The 24319-nt window shown below is 38.1% G+C and overlaps 1 protein-coding gene across 2 annotated transcripts in view; it reads left to right on the top strand.

The window, feature by feature from the left end:
* Positions 1 to 24107, top strand: part of rasgrf1 (Ras protein specific guanine nucleotide releasing factor 1) — a 79978-nt gene extending 55871 nt beyond the window's left edge. For both annotated transcript variants that reach the window (XM_079620592.1, XM_079620591.1), the window contains exons 5-27: positions 183 to 436; positions 2013 to 2092; positions 2237 to 2430; positions 2869 to 2978; positions 4117 to 4235; positions 4739 to 4899; positions 6411 to 6474; positions 6709 to 6851; positions 6989 to 7071; positions 7708 to 7956; positions 12368 to 12738; positions 13648 to 13767; positions 16608 to 16778; positions 16874 to 16980; positions 17889 to 18001; positions 18172 to 18232; positions 18948 to 19051; positions 20249 to 20333; positions 20467 to 20664; positions 21344 to 21423; positions 21618 to 21735; positions 21817 to 21885; positions 22902 to 24107. In XM_079620592.1, the coding sequence (XP_079476718.1) occupies positions 183 to 436; positions 2013 to 2092; positions 2237 to 2430; positions 2869 to 2978; positions 4117 to 4235; positions 4739 to 4899; positions 6411 to 6474; positions 6709 to 6851; positions 6989 to 7071; positions 7708 to 7956; positions 12368 to 12738; positions 13648 to 13767; positions 16608 to 16778; positions 16874 to 16980; positions 17889 to 18001; positions 18172 to 18232; positions 18948 to 19051; positions 20249 to 20333; positions 20467 to 20664; positions 21344 to 21423; positions 21618 to 21735; positions 21817 to 21885; positions 22902 to 22994 (3147 nt within the window). In that variant the 3' untranslated portion in view covers positions 22995 to 24107. The remainder of the gene's footprint in view (positions 1 to 182; positions 437 to 2012; positions 2093 to 2236; positions 2431 to 2868; positions 2979 to 4116; positions 4236 to 4738; positions 4900 to 6410; positions 6475 to 6708; positions 6852 to 6988; positions 7072 to 7707; positions 7957 to 12367; positions 12739 to 13647; positions 13768 to 16607; positions 16779 to 16873; positions 16981 to 17888; positions 18002 to 18171; positions 18233 to 18947; positions 19052 to 20248; positions 20334 to 20466; positions 20665 to 21343; positions 21424 to 21617; positions 21736 to 21816; positions 21886 to 22901) is intronic.
* Positions 24108 to 24319: the final 212 nt, after the last annotated feature.

The raw sequence follows: 24319 nt of genomic DNA on the forward strand, positions 1-24319 counted from the left end.
GAACGAAAGTCTAACGGGGTTGGAACAACATGAGGGTGAGTAATTACCGACAGAATTTTTGGGTGAACTAACTCTTTAGTGATTGTCCAAGATATTTTTGATGTGTTGTCCATGCAAACAGTTCAGATCTATTCATTCTATTGTCTGATTCTCATTGTATCTCTTCGTTGCGGCTGCTCCAGGTGCAAAGCTTCCTGAGGGGCTGGATGTGTCGGCGAAAGTGGAAGACCATCATTCAGGACTACATCCGTTCTCCACATGCGGAGAGCATGAGGAAGAGGAACCAGGTTGTCTTCAGCATGCTGGAGGCAGAGGCCGAGTACGTCCAACAGCTCCACATCCTTGTCAACAACTTCTTGAGACCGCTTCGCATGGCTGCCAGTTCCAAGAAACCACCCATAACCCATGATGATGTCAGCAGCATATTCCTAAACAGGTAAACACCCGTTTCAGCTAAAAATAACCCTCATGTTTAGCATGATTTGCATGCCCAGAGGAAAGAAAATGAGATCTCTTTAATATCTGAACTGTTTCTCCTCAACAGAAATGAGATTAGCAAATTTGGATGTTTTCTGAAGTCTCCTACTTTTCAGATGTTTTTCCTGTAAAAAAAAAAAAAAAAGCCCCCAGTAATCGTGTCTGTATATCCTATAGCGTTTTAGAAGAGATCTCAGTAATGTCTCTTTATATGTTACTAAGTACAGATTTACTAAAGTTTGAAATCAAATTCTTCTTAGATCAAATTATCTGAGCTATGGAATCCACATTGATTTTTATAGATGTTATTGATTTTATAGACATCAGATTAAACTACTATTCAAAAGTTTGGGGTCATTATTAATAATGTTTTTGTTTTTTTTGTTTTTTGAAAGAAACTACTAGTTTTATTCAGCAAGGAATGCATTAAATTGATCACAAACAAGTGACAGTAAAGACATTTTTATATACAAAATATTTATATTTCAAATAAATGCTGTTCTTTTGAACTTTATATTCTTTAAAGAATCCTGGGGGGGGAAAGTATCACAGTTTCCACAAAGATATTAAGCGGCTCAACTGTTTTTAACACTGACAATAATAAGAAATGTTTCTTAAGCCCCAATCAGCATATTATAATGATTTCTGAAGGATCATGTGACACTGAAGACTGGAGTAATGATGCTTAAAATTCACCTTTGATCACAGGAATAAATTACCCTGCTAAAAAAATCCAGCTTAAACCAGCATGCAATCCATGTTGGCCAGGCTGGTTTATGCTGGTTAGAGCTGGTATAGTGCTGGTCAAACTGGTGTACCAGCATAGTTATGCTGTTCTCAAGCAAAATTTAGTTGGTGTAGCTGGTCCCGCAGCAATGGTGGATTTTCAGCAGGGCACATTTTAAAATATATTCAAATAGAAAACTTGTAATATTATTTTACCGATTTACAGATGTTACTGTGTTTTGATCAAATAAATGCAGTCTTGGTGGGCATAATAGATTTCTTTCAAAAACATAAAAAATCATACCAACCCCCAATTTTTTTCGTGGCCAAAACATCGGCAGTGACATAAATGTAGTGTTTCGCAAAGTTTACTGCTTCTGTTGTTGTGGTGTTGATTCACACTGATTCTAGATTATTGTGCAGAGCAATTTAAAATAAAGCATTTAAAATATCAACTGAGCACTAATAAGAAAATAATGGATTGCCATCAGTCAGGTTATAAAGAAGAAGGGTCAACACTGTAAATAATGACTCTTTGCATATATTGAATGTTTTGGCATTAAAAGCCTTTAAAACTTACAAAATGCTTACCGGTATATATTTTTTCGGTTTACTATAGAAAATTGGATTTAAAAAAAATCTGAATAAAACTTTGTGAAACAAAAGTTATGTCACTACCAATACTTGTGGCCACGGCTGTATACCGTATGTCTGAAGTTGATATTTAAACCAAACATAAACAAAAAGTCTTCTTAACTATGAAAAAGATTGAACAATGAAATGCTTACATGTCCTGTTTATTTTTGCAGTGAAACCATAATGTTTCTGCATCAGATATTCTACCAAGGGTTGAAAGCTCGAATAGCAAGCTGGCCAACATTAGTCTTGGGTGAGTGCACTGCCAGAGCGGTTGGCAACCAACAGCAAAGAACATTTTGTAGACTACACAAATTGCAAGCTAGCTTTTTGTAAAAGGTTCTGCAGACCTGAGGCCCCAGTCACACTGATCTTGATCTTCCTCCCTGTCCTTCAGCCGACCTATTCGACATCCTGTTGCCCATGCTCAACATCTACCAGGAGTTTGTGCGTAATCACCAGTACAGTTTGCAGATCTTGGCCCACTGCAAGCAGAATCGAGACTTCGACAAGCTGCTTAAACAGTATGAAGCCAAGCCTGACTGTGAAGAACGCACGCTAGAGACGTTCCTCACCTACCCAATGTTCCAGGTGACCATAATCTTCCATTCACGCTCTTATGTGTTCTAGTTATCATGCAATAAATCACAAGCTCTAATAGAGTTCTGCGTAGAAGCACATGACAGGTCCTCGTGTGCTTTTTTTATTCCCTTAAAGTAGGGTTCTGTAGTGTATTTTTGGTCCATAATGGCTTTTTTCTTGTACTGTAAGCAGTTTTCATTTGGTCTAGTCTAGCAAGGTCAACTTTGGGCTTTGCAGCGTTGGTAATAAATGTGCTGATGAGTGATAGCGGTCCCCTCTAAGCCTCCTCTGCAAGAATACAGTGCACAGTTATTAAAGTTTTGTTTGGATTTCCATGCTTGCACATGACTAAGTGTGGATATGAGTGTGTTTGCAGCAGAAGGCAGGGGAAAAAAATGGAAAACTACCCTCCTGTCTGACATTATGACTTGTGCTTTTGTCTGGCAGATTCCTCGTTACATACTGACCCTCCACGAGCTGTTAGCGCATACACCGCATGAGCATGTGGAGAGAAACAGCTTGGATTACGCCAAGTCAAAGCTGGAGGAGCTTTCCAGGTACAGTCCATCAAATTGTGCCTCCATGCATGACCATGTGTCAACATCTCTACATCATTCCTCACTACTCGCAGGTCTTAAAAATCAACTGCTATATATATCTTAAGGTGAAGAGTGTAATTTCTGCAACACCATTAGCACCGACTGGTACTACAGCCGGATTGTTTGCTGGGCTGAACATAATACAAAGGCGCCAGTTTGAAACAGGACTACAGTATTTGTCTGTCGGAAAAGGTTTTCGCAATTATATTTGGTGCTGCAGAAATTGCATACTTTACTTTTAAGTACCACACACACTTTTAAGTATCAATTGATCTATTGACAACACGCAAATTAAAGAACTCAGACGCAGCCGGATAATTTCCATAATGACCAACACAATCCAACAAGAGCATCGCAAATTAGTGTCTGGTTTAAAACATGCTTTTTTGGGCCGGTAAATAATGGCGCAACCAGTAGATTGACGAGTGCAGACCTTAGTAAATCACCTTGCATGATTCATTTTAAATCCTGACAGTAGTGTTTTAACCGCCAAAAGATGGTGCAAGCTGTTAGTAAATCTGGCCCTTAGTGTCTTAAATGGAAATAAATAAATGGAAATAGCAGTGTTTTATTAAATTTACCATCTATTATTTTTGCTAGTATTATCTAATAATAAAATAATAATTCATTGCATTTATATAGCGCTTTTCTCAGCACTCAAAGCCCAAAGTCTAAAATTAATTTTTGGACATTTTTATTTAATTATGTCATTAAGTGTTTAAAATATATTAATATAATACGTTTTTAAATATGTAATCTACAAATGAAGAAAATAGTGAAAATGTATTAGTATAATATATGTAAAGGATAATCCATAGCGTGAATTACACTATTTTAATGCCGCTGTGGAGGCAAAGATCACGACACAAAACTTGCCTTCTCATAACTCCAAAACTAACTAAAATTCCCACAAATGAATTGTAGTTTCAGTTAAACTCCAATAAATTACATTAAATTACCAAATTAAATTACTGTTTGTTTTATTTTCTTTCATTATCACACTTACGTTTTATTTACATTTTGTTATTTTGTTTTCTGTTAAAGATAAGTGATCAAGTTTTATAGCTGTGACTGCTAAACCGATGTACCTCCACAGAATCATGCACGATGAGGTGAGCGAGACGGAAAACATTAGGAAGAACCTCGCTATCGAGCGCATGATCGTGGAGGGCTGTGAGATTCTCTTAGACACCAGCCAGACCTTTGTCAGACAAGGTGAACTCCCAACACACACACACATAAATCGTGCTCTGCAGCAAGGGCCCACTGATCCCTGATAAGAAGACGGTTGGATTCTCCTTTCCTTCTGTTCTTTTCTGCAAACTGTCACTCTTGTCACCTCTTATTGTCAAGCCCCCCACCTCCCTCTTCTCCCCTTCCCACTCCAAGGCTTTTCTAGGCTGCCCTCTTTTCCCTGCCAGCACAAAGCGAAGCGTTAACTCAAAGGATTGGGTGCCCTAAACCTGCTAGTCTGCGTAGAGCACAGTGTGTTCAAAGACCAGACCAACTCTTTCATTTCCAAGTGTAATCACTCTTTTACCAGTGAAACCTGGCGTTGAGCCCAGGATCGGAAATGTCACTGATACGCTGCAGGATACGAGGAAACTGAGAAGAATCTGAGAAGAACATATGTCAATCCAGCCTTGTGCTGGCAAAGTATTTGTCTGCTCTTCGTTTCCTTGCTTTACCTGTAGCGCTAACGCATGCACGTTTTTCAGGATCTCTGATACAAGTGCCCATCAGCGAGAAGGGCAAGATCACCCGTGGCCGACTGGGCTCTCTGTCTCTAAAGAAGGAGGGAGAGAGGCAGTGTTTCCTCTTCTCCAAACATCTGATCATCTGCACTAGAGGCTCTGGAGGAAAACTACACCTCACCAAGGTGAAGCCTCATGCACTACGTACACATTCTCAAAAGGGCTTTTCACACTTGAAATAGTAAACACAGGTTCACAGAATCCTGGGTTATCTTTCCTCACGTTTCACACTGTATTTTCCTAAACCCTGCGTTAATGTTCTCTGCGGTGTCAGTGTCATTGAATGGACGAACGCAACACACAACCTGTTTACATTAAGGCTCTGGCATTGCGCATACTCATATTATATAATGCCAAACTGCACTGTCAAGTGTCCAGAATGGACTTTTCCAGCTATAATGGTAAGAATTAAATGGTCTCCTCTTCACTTGAATTGAGAGGTTATTCTTAAATCATCATTTAACATTTTCCCCCTCAAATGATAAAATATATACAACACACAGTGTTTCCGTGTTTTCTGCAAAAGAAGTGCTAACCTTGTTTCATAACCCCAGGTAAAAAATGGCCCTAACCCCGTGTGAAACATTTCCTCATCTGGGTTGAAATAATGATGATAATCTGGGGTTAAACGCAGTGTGAAACGCCTTGAAGGGATATTTCACCCCAAAAAAAATAATTCTGTCATCATTTACTCACCCTCAAGTTGTTGCAAACCTGTATGAGTTTCTTTCCTTTGTTGAGCACAAAAGAAGATGTTTTGAAGAATGTCGGTAACCAGACGGTTGACAGTAGCCATTGACTTCCGTAGCCTTTTTTTCCTACTATGGAAGTCAATGGGGTCCATCAACCGTCTGGTTACCGACATTCGTACAAATATCTTCAACACAAAAAAGAAACTCATACTCATGATTGACTCATCTAATCATCACACCTGTTCGCATTCATTTCATCATCTCTGTGTATTTAGTTCCTCTGTTTTATAGTCTTTGGTTGTCAGTTGTTGTTTGTGTATGCTACGTTATGCACACTGTTCTGCCTTTTTGTTTTATTAAATCATCTTTATGTTTGTACACAGTCTTCATCCATCTTCTTCATCCTCATCTGTGACGTATACCAGCAAATTACCAACTTTTAAAATTGTACCTTTAAAGAAAAAAAAAAAAAATCCTTCATTTGATCTATACACCATGTACTTCAGTACTTTATGGTATCACATTAAAACTGCTGTCACAACTGCCCAGTGTAATATAAAACGTTAAATATACTTTTAACTATTTATAGTGACAATTAATGCAGATAATGTTGGTTTTCAAAACAAAACAAAACAAAAAAACTGAACAAATATAGAAATATTATTTACATAATTCCTTAATTTCTAAGAGGTTAATTTTCGAATGTATCGAGCCGCTTGTTAAACCAGTAAAATGTTATGTTGTTCCGGGAAAACGGTGATTACCACCTTCAGCTGACTGTAATTTGACCACATTCAATAATCCAGTATTGTTCCTGGTCTTTGGGGAAATTCAAGAAGATGACGGTAGATTTGTACAGTAATCACTGTTTTAGTACAGCTGCTATTGATTCTTGGATAGATTCTCAGAGCATGTCTGACTGTTGTCTTGTCTCTGGACGGCAGAACGGAGTGATGTCGCTCATCGACTGCACACTGATAGAGGAACCGGAGGGCACCGATGAGGAGTGTACGTATCAAAACTCTTGATTTAATTACAACGTCCCTTAAATATCTGCAGTAATAAAGTCAAATAAAACAATAGATCTGTGTTTTTGCCACATCTCTATTACCCACTTTTGAGAAGCATCGGTCGCCACTGATACTGGCATGTTATTGAAGTAGATCCGACCGCAAATCTAATCACAACAGACCTCCACTAGATTTATTTCAGAGGATCGCTCTGTTTTCTCATTCTCTTCAGCCAAGTCAGACAAGAGCGGTCAGGACATGGAGCACCTGGATTTTAAGATTGTGGTGGAGCCCAAAGACAGCCAGTCCTTCACCATCATCCTGGTGGCCTCCTCGCGGCAAGAGAAGTCAGCCTGGACCAGTGACATCAGCCAGGCATGTCTGCTCGCATCAGATAGCACTGAGTGATCCACACAGCCCTGGGCAAGACCTTCGCCTCTTACTCACCTCCTGTGCTTCAAATACTGTCCTTATGCTCTTTTTCTCTCTCTCTTTCTCACTCTGTACTACAGTGCATAGATAATATTCGTTGTAATGGGCTGATGATGAACGCCTTTGAGGAGAACTCTAAAGTCACTGTGCCACAGATGATCAAGTAAGCACTTACACTGGAAGTTACGATGCTATTCCGAAGCAGAAATGTTTCTGCATGAAGTATATTGGCCTGGTTTTTATTCACAGTCATCAATCAACTTGTTATTTTATTTTCACTTGACACATTTTGTGAGGCTTAATATATGAGCATGTTCCACCTTTACCAGGCTGCATACAACATTACAAAATTAAAAAAATATTTTTGCTAGTGGTGTATATATATGTACTTTATAATACTTTATAATTGCATTTTAAAAATCAGCATTATATCTGCCTTAGGGCAACCCTGCTCTGTACATATTTGTATGTGTACATGTATATATACAGTGCGTAATATACGTATGCATGTAAAAATATGTCATTGCAATTACATATAAGACATTTATTTATTTGCTTTAGATTTAACTTGCATTTATTTATTTGCATTACATTAAAATATATATTTCATTGTTTAACTTATTTCATTCTACTTGCTCAGTAAAAAAAATAATATATATATATATATATTACATATTTATATATTTGATGAGTTTTCAAGTGTTGGTGTTTTTTTCTTCTTTCAATAATGATTATAAAAAACATAAAGTTATTATTTGTAAATGTGTAAATCACCTCTGATTTCCTGTCACATGTTCAGGTCTGATGCCAGTCTGTACTGTGATGATGTGGACATCCGCTTTAGTAAGATGATGAACTCGTGCAAGGTGTTGCAGATCCGCTACGCTAGTGTGGAACGCCTGCTGGAGAGGTTGACCGACCTGCGCTTCCTCTCCATCGACTTCCTCAACACCTTCCTGCACTCCTACCGCGTGTTCACCAGCGCAGAAGTAGTCCTTGACAAACTCATCACCATATACAAGAGGCCCATCAGCGCCATACCAGCCCGGTGAGCCACAGAACTTGTCTTTTTGGAATACAGAAGAAGAGATCACCTCAGAAGAGGTTATTGTGGTAAATGGGGAGTGTGATTATCTTAGCCCACACAGAGATGTCAACTGGAACCTGCTCTCGTGCACATAGCAGGGCATGGCAATAGTGTTGTTTTCAGCACAGAATACTTATTAAGTTGAGCTTAAAAACCTAATATTTATATAACCGGTTTCATATACAAGGCTTAAACCTAGTCCCAGATTAAAATGCATGTTTGAGCTGTTTTAACTGAAAGCAACTTGCACTGACATATCTTAAAATATGTCAGTGCCGTTGTTTTGTTTCGAGATGCATTAGTTATTATTTTTTTCGAAGGCACTTTTATAAAAGTTACTTAAATATCCTAATTGAACTATGGGCTAATCCTGGCTTAATCTAAAGCCGGGTGCACACTGCGATTTATAATAGTTCTTTACGATTGTTGCTTGTCAGACTTTACGAACGTGATCATCGCTGTAAGCCATGTTACACTGTAAGATCTCAGTCGTCAGTAATGTCAGACACGATAAAAACGAACACATGCAAGAAAACTTGTCCGGAGTTTTACATCATCAGTCAATGACGCATTTGGTGATGTGAGCTGCATTACACGTGGGATTGAAATGGTGGCTACGAAGAAATCTCTAATGTTAATTTTGGTCTTGGCTTGTCTTGGAAAAACGAAGACAATTTGAAGTCACTGCAGGACCGTGAGTCAAATCTTCTGACACTGCCAGAATTTCGTCGGAGGTCAAATTTGAAATTCGCAACGGTCATTAATCGGCTGTCAATGAACATGTCAAATTTACGAACAAAGACTTGAGATTTTAGCCTAGGATCAGAGGAATCTTTTAGAATTTGCTAAATTTGTTTTAGACAGCCAAATCGCGGCCAAAATGGCACAGTGTGCACCCGGCTTAAGCCTCGTCTATGAAACCCGGTTGCAATGCTACAATAAAGGAGACTGACTAAGTCAGCATGGCATTTGATAAAATTTTAAGACAACTAGTCAAGTAATCAGTCCCGAGGAAGCCCTTTATAATTAGGCTGGTTTTGGATTATGTTCAGATCATGTTTACGGCTTTCTTGCTTAATGAGTTTACTCATTAAAAAAGGCTGAAATTTTTTTAGATCATGTTCACTCAGATTTTTGTTGTAGTTGTTCTAGTTTACATGGATTATGTTGTCTAATGGGGGGACTACCATTTTTAGATCACATTATTGCCTTTTTTTTTTTTTTTTGATGATGATGATGATGACTGAAAACACTTGCAAAGTTTCCAAGATAACTGCCTTATTGGCTAGAAATAAATAAAAAATTGCTGACTGCACCATTGAAAACATTGTGATGCTCAAAATCAAATCATCCCAACGCAATAGGCAAAGACATCTGTTTGAATGTGTTTGGCTGTATTACTAGTGCTTTAAGCTTTTACAAAAGGTGTTATACAGTATGCTAATTAAAGCATTGGCACTTAATATATCCAAAAATACACTAACATTTAAAAGTTTGAGGTTGGTATGATTTTTTTATGTTTTTTACAGAAGTCTCTTAAGCTTACTTGATCAAAAATACAGAAAAATCACAAATATTGTGAAATATTATTTCAAGGTTTTCTGTTCTAATATGTTTTAAGATGTAATTTATTCCTATGATGGCAAATCTGAATTTTCAGCATCATTACTCTTCAGTGTCACATGATCCTTCAGAAATCATTCTAATATGCTGATTTCGTGCTCAAGAAACATTGCTTATTATCATCAATGCTGGAAACAGTAGTGCTGCTTAATATTTTTGTGGAAGACAATAGACAGCAGAGCACATGGCACATAGAAGCAAATAAAACAAAGCCATGTGCTGCTCACACAAAACATGACACAAACACAAGAGCTCTCACCGACTGCTTGTCCGCACAAAACATGACAACATGAAAGCATGCGGCTTATGAAAAACACGAGCCGCGCGCTACACCGAACAAGACAACACGAAAGCAGACGGTGATAAACATGAGCCGTGGCCCGTGTGCTGCACAAAACATGAATGTCCGAACCCCGGCACTGAACTGCAACAAAACTACACAGGAGTGGCGGGATCTGTACACCACGATCCGCACATACAACAAAAGCAACAAAAGCAATAAAAATGTCTGCATTTATTTGTAATAGAAATCTGTTTTAACATTACATATTGTGTTTACGGTCACTGATCAATTTAATGCGTCCTTGCTTGATAATTAAAAAAAAATTTATGTACTGACCCAAACTTTTCAACAGTAATGCTTTTTTCAAGATTATTTGAAGATTTGAACCGGCGTTTCCAGCATGGAAGGCTACCGCGCTAAAGATCGCAGTCTCTAGCGTCAGTCGCTATCGTGCCTCTTGAGGCCAGGGGAGTGAGGTTTACCTGTCCTGCACTGCTCTTTACTAGCTGGCCTTGTTACATATATACAGTAAAAGCACATGCAGGAAGCCATTAGTTCAGCAGTGGGCCTTTACTTTGCTGGGTGTGTGTTCTCGTGTGAGAGAGAATAGCAGATTTTTTTTTTTCCGGTGAGACCGGAGAGAGGTCACACCAGTGTTTGTCACCCTATAGTGAGAGTGAGCAAGCGTCTGCGTGCGTATGGGATAAAACGAGATAAAAGAGAGCGAGATGGAGAGAAAGCCAAAGGGGAAGGGAGTGAGATGTGCCGGAGTTGCTAAAGGCTTGCGAGAGGTCACACTAATGTGTGTCGCCCCGCTCAATGTATGTGTGTGTTCTGCTGGAAACGGCAGTAATTGGGCCCTGCTTCATCGCCCCGCAAGCCTGCCTGACTGAAGCGTCTCAGCGGGGCTCTTGTCGCCATCACCTTAGCAACCGGCCACTCTGCTGCAGGACCCCACCCGTGCCGCATCTGCGAGATCAAATATTTAGTGTGCACGTTTTGCAGCCTCTCTCTCTCTCGCGCGCACACGCTTTATTTTGGTCTCTCTGTCTTGCTTTCTGCGTCTCCTCCTCCTGTTGGCTCCGGAGACGGAGATCCAGGCACATGGGTACGAGCCGGGGACCTCCCACACACCCACTCTCCCCTGGGCAGACTGCATGGCCTCCCCCGCTCAGCTGCCCTGCCTCAGCTTCAGCGCTCACCCAGACTGTCATAAGAGGGGTTATTTCTGTGCAGGCATGACGTGTAGGGGTGGCTCGATGTGTGGGAAAGCTTCTCTGCAACGCTCTCCATCCTTATAGAGAGATGTGGAGAGTAGGCTGTTTATGCTCCGCAGAGACGCTTTTCTCTGTCAGCGCATACACCCTGAGCACACCACGCGGCATTGGGAAGCCATTATCCGCTAAATCATGAGCTGCAATGAGAGGCTAATACAAAACTGTTGTTTTTTTGTAGGCTTGTGATGTGCCAATGGTGGTTTTCTGAATCTGTGCTTGTTTAAAGGTGAAACGTGTCATTTCTGGGACTGTAGTGACATTAAACTGAAAATAAGGAATGTTTTCATATAGGTTCTCATTGGTCAGTTAGAGAGTTATCCCCAAACTAAAAGCATTGAATGAGCCTCGAACAAACAGCTCTGCGAGGTTCATTTATAATGAGTAATAATTTGCTCAACCAATCATCTGAGCAAATCATTTGGTCACATGACTTGAGACTTGCATTTAAAGGGTAACTGTCGCCAAAAGTGAACCTAGGCTCTTTTTTTTAATCTACCCGAGTCAAACTTTCGTGTAAAAGCATTTAAAATGGAAACGCCACTTTTAAGATTGACCGTATTTTTGTTTTAGCTCAAAATGCCTTTTGAATGGGAGTGATACTTCTATGATAGCATCAAAATCGCTATTTTTAAAACACTAATGCGGCTCGACACAACATAAAACTGTGCTTGAAGTATCACCAGGGGCTCTACACATGAACTCGAGCATTGACTACATTGTTTGTGTACACAAAGTTTACTAAAAAGAAAGGTTTTGTACGACTCACTTTGTCAGTTAGCGTTTCCGGTGGCTGGAATTTTGTCAGTCAAAAGTAGTCGATCTCCGAATGCAACGTAACTTGAGGAGAGTAAAGATGGAAAGCTCCTAAAGCTTGTTTCCATATAAATTCTAAGTGTCTACATTATCATGCTTTTCATTGGAATTACAAGTTCATGACATTTCCATTCATTACGTCAGTTCATTACGATGCATTGATTCATTTATTTGAAATATAATTATTTAGTAACATTACAAATGTCTTTACTGTTACTTTTTATCAGTTTAACTGATAAAAATATTAATCTCTTTAAAAAAAAAAAAGTTTAAATTCCTTATCTGAAATCACATATCCGTGTGTGACACCCTCAAGAGGTTTAAATCAAGACAGCATGATCACTAAATCATCCCTCCTGCTCTTTTTGACACCTAGATCCCTGGAGCTGTTTTTCGCGAGCAGCCAAAATAACAAGCTCCTCTACGGAGAGCCTCCCAAGTCGCCCCGTGCCAGCCGCAAGTTCTCCTCCCCACCCCCGCTGGCCATCACCAAGACCTCGTCCCCCAACCGGCGCCGCAAACTGTCCCTCAACATCCCCATCATCACCGGCGGGAAGGCTCTGGACCTGGCGGCCCTTAGCTGTTCCCCCAATGGCTATGCAAGCATGTACTCATCCATGTCCCCTTTCAGCAAGACCACTTTGGACATCAACAAGCTCTACGTGTCCAGCCCCGTCTCCAGCAAGATTCCTGACGAGAGCGAGGGCAAGACGGACAAGACTGATGAGGTTTCACCGTGCAAACAGGGTGAGTTCATACTGCAAAATACCAGTAAAAAATTCCAGTAACACTTTAGTTTAGGGTCCAATTCTCTCTATTAACTAGTTGCTTATTAGCATGCACATTACTAGGATATTAGTAATCCTTTAATCCTACCCCATACTTAAACTTAACTACCTTACTCACTATTAACAAGCAGTAATTAGGAGTTTATTGAAGCAAAAGTCATAGTCAATAGTGAGAATTGTACCCTAATCTAAAGTTACCAAAATTAAAATTTCTCTACACTAATTTCGATAACACAAAATAAACTAAATAACACAGTGCTTTATTTAAAAATATAATATTATTATTATTATATTATAATCCATAACATTATTATTATTATATTATTATTAATAATATATCAAATAAAAAAAGTATTTTAAAAATATTTTTTAATAAAAAAAAAATGTAAAACAATTAAAAAAGTGACATGTCATTGTTGTAATTTGATATAAATATTAAACAAACTAAATTATAGCAATGACATGTACCCTTGCGTAATTTTAGTACCATTGATATAAAAAAAAAAAAAATTTGTTTTTGTTAATATTTTCAATAAGATATATTTTGTGTTTTCTGTTTCCATTTTCATAGTAATTTAGTGCGTTTTTATCAGTTTAAATATCTATATAGTATTTTTTTTTATTAGATTTTAGTTTTAGGTATTTTATTACTCAAACCTAAATTAAAGTTGCCTTGTCAGCTAGCTGAATATTAATTCATATTTAATTAAATTTTATTTTATTTTATCATCACCTTGGTACCAAAGAACCAGTACTTTTGACATCCAGACTGCAAACTGTCATAATTTGGTGGCTTTGTGTTCTTTCATGTGTCCGATAAGTTGTGCATATAGATGACTGTAATGCCTATGACTGATTTTTTTTCTAGACGGTTCAGTGAGGGAGGAAAACGACAACGACCCGATCCAGAGTGACGAGGCAGAGGCTGAAGTATCGCCCACCAAATCACCCACCACTCCCAAAAACGTCAAATGCAAAAACTCCTCAGGTAGAAGACACTCTGTCCTAGACTTCCCTGCCATGTTGTTATCGCTCACTGACATGAAAACCAGAGCACCTGCATCTCACGCTGACAAGCCACCTGCACCCTTCACACCAGCCAAATGTTGCATTTATCAATGGCTCAAAATGGCAGACTAGCTGTTTTGAGAAGGAGTGTTTAATTCAATGGTCTATTAACATTAGATTTTTCTTTTAAAGCTTTGCGCTGCTTGATTTAGCTATGCGTAAAAACATCAAGGTCCTTAGCATTTTTGTATTCTGTTCCTGTTTCTATTTTGTTCACACATGTCGACGTTCATAAAGTATGTGTATCTGTGAAGATCTGAAGTGATTCTTAGGACAGAGATGGAAGACACGATTCATGCAAAATCTCATTAATTCTGTAGGTTTAAAAAAAAAAAAAGCTCAGGGAAACGCCAAAGGAGGCGTGAGTAGGTGTTTGGGAAACTTGTGCCATAGCAACCAGCGTGTTTTCTCTCTGCCACCCCGGTGCGGTCGATGCACTGTAACAACGCCGACTCCTTGCTTTAAAACTAACTTAAATAGGGGTTCAAAGGTCAACAATGATCCCATTGTTTCATATGTGTGACGCAGTATTTCCGTCAAGCTTTGTGGCAGTAGAAGAAGAAAGCATGTTTCGGTTCCCCTTAGGTATTCTTTTCTAAGCCTCCTTTGCTGCAGCGTGCAACAACAACTAGTTTCCTTTAAAACGCTGCTTTTGTTATTCTCTGAGAGTGTATTTGAGACATTCATCTTAGTGAAATGATGAGGTATTTTTAGTCTCAACCATCTTGAGAACCAGAGCCCAGCCTATTGTCTTGATGAAGACGCAGTCTGTGATTTAACGTTTTGCGCCGCCACCTGCTGGATGCTTAGATGCACTACATCATTGCAGCATCATGCTCCAAAAAGACTTTTTTTTATGATAACATGATGCATTAGCCTGTGGAAAGTGCTTGCAAGTACAAAACTAACAGTATGGAGATAAGTGCTTATTGTGGTATTGCTGGCAGTCGCAGACAAACTGGATAGTGGGTTTTGTTTAACAGTCGTTGGGCGCAGTAGATGTTTGTGACATTTTCATATGTCATCATCAAGGGCTTATCCATTGTGGAGATAATGTCACTGCCTCCATTATTTCTGCATGAGTCCATCTTGTCTTTTTTTACACCTGCTGTATCCTTAAAGGGAAAGCACTCTGAAACACAGTAACTCCACGTCTACTAAATATTTGTTTGGACCTTTTAGTCTTTGGTTACGGACAGATGACGCTTTATGATGATGCTGACAAGTCTTAAGTACACATTCTTCAGACACTTCAGCTCGAATATCTTTGAGATTACAGATTCAAACTTTTAGCAGTGCTGTTTACTTTATTATTATTTTTAAATATATAATAAAAAACCAAATATTTAATATTAAAAATTTAAAAAGGCATAGTTCTGATTTAGAATTCTGATTCAAATTTGTAAAATGACAGCTAATAATATTGCCACATTACTTTGCAAACATAAACAGCATAACACTAGTGTAATGATTTATATTACTAGTTGGAAGAATATCAATAATATTCAGTGGTGGACAAGTAAAATACTTTGTTACAATATCAAGTATTTTTCAAGCAACTACTTTATCAGAGTATGTTTATTTTCGTAAACTTGTACTTTTATGTCACTACATTCCAAAGCATAATTTTATTCCACTACATTTCATTGTAGTTTTTGAATTTTGAACTGAAGAAATCATTGATTGAATGTTCAGAAAAATAGAACTGACCATTTTAATATTTGCATACTGAACTGTGATTAATCCGCTTTCTAACGTCTTTTTGCTTATTAAATTGTGATTGGTGATTTACATTATTAACCCTTTAGCTATTCATAGCCACTACACTGCAAAGACAGTGTTGTGTTCTATTTTAATTCTCAAACACTGCTGACAGAAAACTAGACCCATGCTGAGCATCATGACAATAACATTAATTTGCCCAGAACTTGGAGAACCTGCAGCTAATACACTATTCTTGTGTTGCCTTACAAGCGCCTGTATTTTTTTACATGCTTATCTAGTTCCAGTCTTACCACTTGAAGTATGCAAACATTTAATTGTTTAAAACTCTGAACTGGTATTGAGTTACTGACTAATTATATTTTTATCTGAAATTAAAACTAAATTAACATGTAATTTAAGTAAGCTTGTGTCTACCATGGAATCGTTAAAGTATATATCTTGCAAGTCTGACTATAACTCACAACTGCGAATTTAAATCTAGAATGGCGAGATCTAAAATATAAAGTTCTGTCATGAAACTCTAGATGGCGCAGAATGATAGGTCCTTTACTCAATCTGCTTGCAATCACATAATTCTCTATAGGGCACATCTGATTGGTTCCTGCTGTATCAGTAGCCAATGAGCTCGCTTCTTAACCTTCAAATACTTGGTTAGCATTTGCTGTAGCAGTTGCAGCGCACTTTCAGAAACCCTCCACCTTCCCCAGATCCACCTGTATAGATCTGCTACGGGGAATTCATGTACGCTATATTGTACAGCAGCATAGCAGATCTATTCCACCAAGACTCAACATATCAATATTGTCATATCATGCCAAACACTCCAAGAGTTATCTTGACAGAACTTGGAATTCCAAGAAAAAAGCCAGAATTGTGTGTTATGAACTTACAATTGTGAGAAAAAAAGTCAGAAATGTGAGATTTTTTTGTTGTTGTTATTATGTAATTGTGAGAACAAGCTTCCATAGCAATTAACCTCCAGTCCAAACATGCATTTAACAATCGTGCGTGCTTCTTGTCTTTCTCTCTGGGCAGAATTCTCTCTGTTCTCATACAATAATGGCATGGTGATGTCGTCCTGCCGGGAGCTGGATAACAACCGTAGCGCCTTGTCTGCCGCTTCTGCCTTCGCCATCGCCACTGCTGGTGCCAACGAGGGCACGCCGACCAAGGAGAAGTACCGGCGCATGTCTCTGGCAAGCACTGGTAGGATTCACCAATCTGTTTCGATCTCTCATAGGTTGTGGATATTTGTTGCCTGGCAAAAAAAGAGATTAATGTGAGTTCTGATTGGCTATCAGGGTTCCCCACGGATCAGAGGAACGGAGATAAGGAGTTTGTGATTCGTCGAGCAGCAACTAACAGAGTTCTCAATGTCCTCAGGCACTGGGTGTCCAAACACTCGCAGGTGAGATTGAGGACACATTATAATAATATACTAAAATAAGCAGTGACCAAATAGAAACATAAAGTTGTAAAATTTGGCCCAAAAGGATTTGGATATTTTTAAAGGAGGTCATATGATGCTTTTTAAAATGTTTTTTAGTGTGATACATTTAGTGTGTAATGTATCTGTTTGTGCTTGTACTGTATATGATCTGTAAAGTTACAGAGCTCATAGTCTCCCACAAAGGAGGATTTATTCTATTTAACAGAGAACACTGATCACATTAACCTGCCTAAAACACCTCGATCGAAGCCCAGATATTACTTCCTCAAACGTCTGTCACATTGTGAAATATTAGACCGGCGATTAGTTATATAATTAATGCCCGGCCAAAGGCATATGCAAAGACTTCAGTGAATTGTAGTGTTGTCATCATGTGTGTTTAGAATGCAAAGGCAAAACCACTTAGTTTAGCCTTCTGAAAGCGGATGAAATTAGGAATTGGCTGTAAAGATTTATTTATAAAGCTGTTCTTGAGCAGTACAACCCAGAAGTTTGCTTGTTTGCAGTGAACAGCTTCCTGAACCTGGAAAAGTACAACGCAGGCTATATCCAAAGTCTTCTTACCACTGTGAAACGTTCTGCTCAACTCATGCTTGCAAAGTTGGTTCTGATCGATCGGCTTGATCATCTGCATTTTCAGAATCCGACTCTGATACTAATATGGCAAAACCGACTGGCCAATCAGAGCACTGCGTTTCAGAGACTGAGAATAGAGGAGCGTGTTTTAGAACATTAAATCACGTTAACCTATTCTATTACAGCCTATAAACAAAGAATGAACAATTAAAAGAATGAACTTTTAAAATAGCATCATATGACCCCTTTAAACCATGGTCAAATATACCTATTGTGTATTGTGTGTGCAGGACTTTGAATCCAACACTGAGCTGAAAATGAAGGTGATTAGTTTCCTGGAGGAGGTGATGCATGATCCTGAACTTCTGACCCAGGAAAGGAAAGCTGCCGCCAACATCATAAGGTGAGTCTGCTGCCCAGTGCATACACTCTGACAGATGCAATGCTCACATGTAGAGTTAGGGATAAATATGAGTGTGTTTTGTGTGCCACTTCTGTTACCTGATAAACTTTTGTTCATGCAAGTCAGTCAGTGGTTTTGCTTGTAAACCATAATTGTTCTTTCTCTGACAGGACATTGACACAGGAGGATCCTGGTGACAATCAGATCTGTCTGGAGGAGGTGCTGCAGATGGTGAGTTTTGTGATTCTGAGTCATCCCAAATTATTTAAGATTAACATATTTAACATGAATGCCTTTCACTGCAAAAACAATCAGAACTTTATTGTTTCAACATAACACATTTAAATTACTGTTCAAAAGTTTGGAGTCGGTAAGATCTTTTAACGTTTTTTGAAAGTACTGTATCTTATGCTCACCAAGGCTGAATGAAATATAAAATTGGATTCCTATTTTAATATATTTAAAAAATATTATTTATTTAAATGATGGCAAAGCTGAATTTTCTGCATCAAAATTCCAGTCTTCAGCGTCACCTTCAGAAATCGTTCTAATATGCTGAGTTGCTGCTCATCTAAAAATGTTCTTATCATTATCAATGTTGAAAACAGTCACTGCTTAATAATTGTGTGGAAACTGGTATATTTTTTTCATGACTCTTTGATGAGTATATAAAGTTAAAAAAAAATTATTTATTTGTAACAGAAATCTTTTGTACGGTCACTTTTGATCAATTTAATGCATCCTTGCTGAATAGAAGTATTATTATTATTATTTAAAATCTTAATAACTCCAGACTTTTGAATGGTAGTGTATACCCAGAACACCACTTGTTATTACAGTGGTTTTGGTTTAGAATGTTTCACCATTTACAAAGTTGTATAAACTGCTGAAATTCATTATTCAACTTTTAATTCATTGTTATTTATCTAATTGTTATGTTATGTAGGCGGAAGGAGGAAAGTCGGAGCCCTTCGAGAATCATTCAGCTCTGGAGATCGCAGAACAGCTCACCCTGCTGGACCACCTGGTTTTTAAAGTCATACCATATGAGTGAGTGTGATTATGTTTCAATTTATGTTATTTAGGGAACTACGGAGATAAAGTATAGTTCACTCAAAAATAAATGTCATTAATGTTGCTCCAAACCTGTATGCTGTTATTTCATGGACATGTACACTTCAAATAATCTTCACAGTTCACACAGCTCTTACAATATGATTTGCACTCTATATATCCATCTTCTAAAGTCATACGATAGATTCTCAATTCTGCATACAGCTTTGACATGAATGACATGACATTTTTCATTTTGAGTGAACTATGCATTTAACAAGAAAAGCTTAGTTACATTGTTTGATTCGTTTTTACATAATACTTAAAGTGGCTATATGTAGAATTCAGAAACCCTTATTATTAGTGTCATCGGTGACCGTTAAGTGAACTGCAGCCAGCAACTGATTGTGATCACACGTGTGCACACTTGAACAAGAGACGTGATTTAATGCGTATTATATACTCGTTATTTAATGCGTATTATATACCCGATATACTCGTTATTTGCTTAGAAGTAAAAAGAAGTTGAAAATACCGCTGCAGCGATATACATCCAGAACGCTGAGAGCGACGTTTAGATTAATTTGTACTGCATGCTTTCCTCTCAATAACAAAATAAGCACACACCAAAAATGATATCTTTGAGAAAACAGCAGTTAAGAAGCATCTGATCATAGCGATGTGGATTTGTTTGCACCAGTTCTGCGATTTACCGGCATCATGTCGACAGATAGTTTGATTATAAAGTATATTTGAGACTATATGGTTCTGGATATGTATGCGAGACTATAGTTTGAATGAATCCCTTTTCTTTGCATGACACACTGACGTCACAGTGCAGAATGGCTCTTTCGGCATTATCCTGAACATTGGATAAGGATTTATTTCATGTATCGTTGAACAGAAGAGAGGGTCTCGGGAGCGCGCGTGACTGTCACATCCTTTGGATTTTCCTGGTGAAACCGGCCCGAGTCTTTCACATAAAAATCAGTCGACAGGCTTTCAAAGACAACCTAGGAGGTCTCGTTTTTTAAGATTCGTTACGAGCTGTTCACTCATTGGCAATACCAAAAGCGATTAATACATGAAAATTCTTACATATAGCTCCTTTAAATATTTGTGAAGAAATGTGAATAATCCCGTAAGCTATCAAGCATAGTGTTTTTCCTCACCAATGTGTTTATTATCGTACAGGGAGTTTTTTGGTCAAGGATGGATGAAGAATGACAAAAATGAGAAAACACCTTACATCATGAAAACGACAAAACACTTCAATGATGTAAGTGTTCAATGTGAAAACATCTGCTTCTAGATAAGTGTAAATGTTCAGTTCTTGCCATGTATTTGTTGATGCACTGTCCCAAATGAAGCATGATGTGCACAATGCTGATATATCTCTGTCTCTTTTAAAGATCAGTAACCTGATTGCCACAGAGATCCTGCGCTGTGAGGATGTGAATGTACGGGTCGCAGTGATAGAGAAGTGGGTGGCAGTAGCCGATATCTGCCGCTGTCTCCATAACTACAATGCTGTGCTGGAAATCACCTCGTCCCTCAATCGCAGCTCTGTCTTCCGTCTGAAGAAAACTTGGCTCAAAGTTTCTAAACAGGTGGGGAACTACTTGGATAAAACCTCATCAAAATAAAAGCAATTAATATGGCGTTTGTTATTGAACAAAGAATATGAGAACATGAATCATGTCAGCTGGCTTGAAAGGACAAGTAGGGCCTTTTTAAGACTGTTAAAGTATTCAGACAATTAAAGGTGCAGTAAGCGATTTCTGAGAAACACTGTTGATGTTTGAAATCAACCCAAACAAACACACCCCTCCCTTCATTGCTCCGCCTCCAAAACTAAAGCAAAGATGACGAACGAACGGACGGACGGACTTCCATAGACTTGAATTGCTTAATAGCAAACAATAACAGAAGTCTAAATATAATTATTTTTACATATATCATCTAGTTTCAACCATAATATCAAAAAGTATAAAAAGCCTCTGAGCTTTTCTCTTATGTAATGTATCTCAGCCATCTCTCTTTCTACAGTCTTTCTTCAAATTCCCCTCTTGCTCACTCTCTCTCCTCCCCCATCATGAGTGGACACGCCCCCTACTGCTGATTGGCTACAAGTGTGTTGTGCTGCTCAGTCTGATCCACTTTCAACTGCGTTTCTCAGAAATCCCTTACTGCACCTTTAAGCAATATTTGCATGACATCCTTTTGTTGATTTGATATTAACTGACTAGACTGATAACATTTAACACCCTGTTTCGTTTAAATCATTAGACCAAAACAGTCATTGACAAGCTGCAGAAGTTGGTCTCATCTGAAGGAAGGTTCAAGAACCTCAGAGAGGCCTTAAAAAAGTATGTTTTTTGTTGCTGTACTTGTTACTTGTTGCTGTAATTGAACTCAGATCTGTGTATTTGAGGAGGTCTATGAGAGATAGTGATTATTTTATTCATTTTTTTATTTTGCCATTTGCTTTGGTTATGGTAATATGATATGGCAATGAAACATGATGGCATGGCTAATATTTTTTTTCTAATGTTCCTGCTAGTTGTGACCCTCCCTGTGTGCCATATTTGGGAATGTACCTCACTGACTTGGCCTTTATTGAGGAAGGGACCCCCAACTACACAGAGGACAACTTGGTCAACTTTTCCAAGATGAGAATGGTAGGTTTTTAGATGTGTTTCTTTAATGCATGTGGAAAAGAGTCATAGTCATTTTGTTATCATATTTTCTTTATTTTACAGATCTCCCATATCATCCGAGAAATCCGGCAGTTTCAGCAAACGGCATACAAGATTGATTACCAGCCAAAGGTATTGAACTAATGTTGGTTTGTACTGGTAAAATATTAGGTTTCATGATCAACATGCACTAGTACTAGTACAGTTAGTGATCAGGTTTGAGTATGTATTGTTTGTTTTGTACATCATTGTAGTGTCGCTATTGGGCAGAAACCTTGTATCTCTAACCTTGTACTTTTCTGAAAATGTGAAAAACATTATTTAACACTGCATTGTTAAAACTGTAGCTTTATATGTGGCCAGACACCTGCATGTGTCAATATATTATTAATATTTTACTAAAATCAAGCTCAAAGGGAGTTACAAGGTTTTTGACGAATTTCGGATGTGTTTTGTCTGTTATCTAAGGCAGTAAGTGCATCGCATTATGTTTTTATCAACTTACAGGTTATAAAGTTTATTGTAGCTGTGGGGGCTCTCAGTTTTTTCTGTAATTTGGCCATAATCTCATGTTATAAAAGACGAAGTGCTCCGCACGGGCTATTTAAGACAGTATTGGCTATAACTTGACGACAAATGTTAGATTAAGACGCTCTTCTCCACTCCCTAAACACATAAAACATTAGCCTTTATATATAGTTTCTTGAGTAATAAAAACGCTTTACTTATTCAAACCAACAGTTCTTTATTTACCCTTGCATTGCATACAAGCAGAGATGATCCAAAATGCGTGCGGCACTTCATTCACGATAGAGCCGGGAGGAGTTATGAGGTTTTACCGACAGCTTGAGGATCTAATAAAGTTGCGAGGTTTAGTTTCAAGCTCTTTTTAATACTTTTTAATGGTTAGATATTTGCTAACACATCATGGTATCTCTACAAAGCCATTTAATCACAGAATCTAATTGTACTTCTAACATTAGCGTACCCATTTACTGAAAAAAACACTGAAAAACCTGTAGGTATTTTACGAGAATATATTCTCTTTTCTCTAGGAAACTTGAATGGAGATTTGAGCTGTTTTCACAGTGTAGTTTGCATTGAAGCATCACATTCAATATGAAACTGATACTGCGTTTGTCTTCCAGGCAGTGCTGTATTTACTGGACCAAAGCTTGGTAATGGATGAAGAAGGCCTGTATGAAGCCTCTCTCAGAATTGAGCCTAAGGTGCCCAACTGAGAAAGGCTGTGCTTAACGTCTACAAAATGTACAGACACCACGCTCTCTACAGTATACATCCATGTGTTCTGTTATGTACTGTAACATGATTATTACTCCTGGATGTGTTCCTTGTTTTTAGTTGTAACCAAATGTTGCCTAATTGTTTCCGATCTTTCACCGAGGACTTACCTGTTGATTTCAACCTTTTGTTCTTTAGGGAATCATATTTTATCCCCGTCCCAAATGATTTACCTGTACTTACAACAGGATTTAATTCAATTCTATTTCAAGGTGTGGTTGTCTCTTTAACTGATCCACATCATCGTAATGAAAAGCCGGCAGGAGCAGTTTGAGGTTTTAATAGATGCATGTAACTATTTTACAGTATATGCATACCATGTAGCAATGTGGAAAGCAGATATATTCCTGTATACAACCAAGCGTATAGAAACACTTATACTGTTATACCATTATAATCCAAGGCACACGTCACTGTACTTCGCTGAACCAACTCCAGCATTTTTACATTAATTGGTTGCGATAATTAACGTCCATCCCCTGATTTCACAATGCCTAAACTGCCATGATATTTTTTGAACAGTTTTGGCATGACTTAATAAAGCAGACAGTGAATAGCTTGGTAATTATAATACATTAAAAGAGAGTATATGTCTCCTATCAGGCAAAAATAGACAAAATCAAATGCATGAAGAATTTGTTCATTTTGCAGCTATTTATTTATTTATTATTATTTTCTCAGCCCAAAATCAGACTATTTCTTTACAAAAAAAAGCAAGGACTATTAGATCAGCATTATATTTTTGAAACTAGTCATTTAGTGATCGTTTACCCATGTAATGTTTTCGTTGCTCACAGCCGCATTTTGGGAAAAAAGGGTATTCTGGGTTCAACACTATCCTTCTACACCAGATTATCCAGCTATTGTACATTTACAGACAATCTATGTTCTTCTTGCTGTTCCAGTGATTGTGGAACGTGACTGAATATCACTTTGTAAAATGCATTGTCGTTTAAGAGTATGATCAAAAGTGAATGACCTTCCCGCTTGCAGCATACAAAGGGTATTTTTGTAGTCCTAGAATAAAGACGTAGGGTTCTGCATCCTTACCTAAAAAAGAAAGAAGAAAAAACAGACCGTAGAAACATTTTTGTACAAACATTGTCAACTCGCCACACAGAAAAGTATTCTGTATATTTTGTACATGCAGCCCTATGTATTTCTTAACATGTACTAGTTTAAAGCACACCTCTTTAAAGCGTTGTATCCTATGCTTACACACTCAATGCTATATGATTTGTGATTTTTGAAACCATGATCTAGA

Source organism: Phoxinus phoxinus (genome assembly GCF_949152265.1).
Source record: "Phoxinus phoxinus genome assembly, chromosome: 8".
NCBI classification, from domain to species: domain Eukaryota; kingdom Metazoa; phylum Chordata; class Actinopteri; order Cypriniformes; family Leuciscidae; genus Phoxinus; species Phoxinus phoxinus.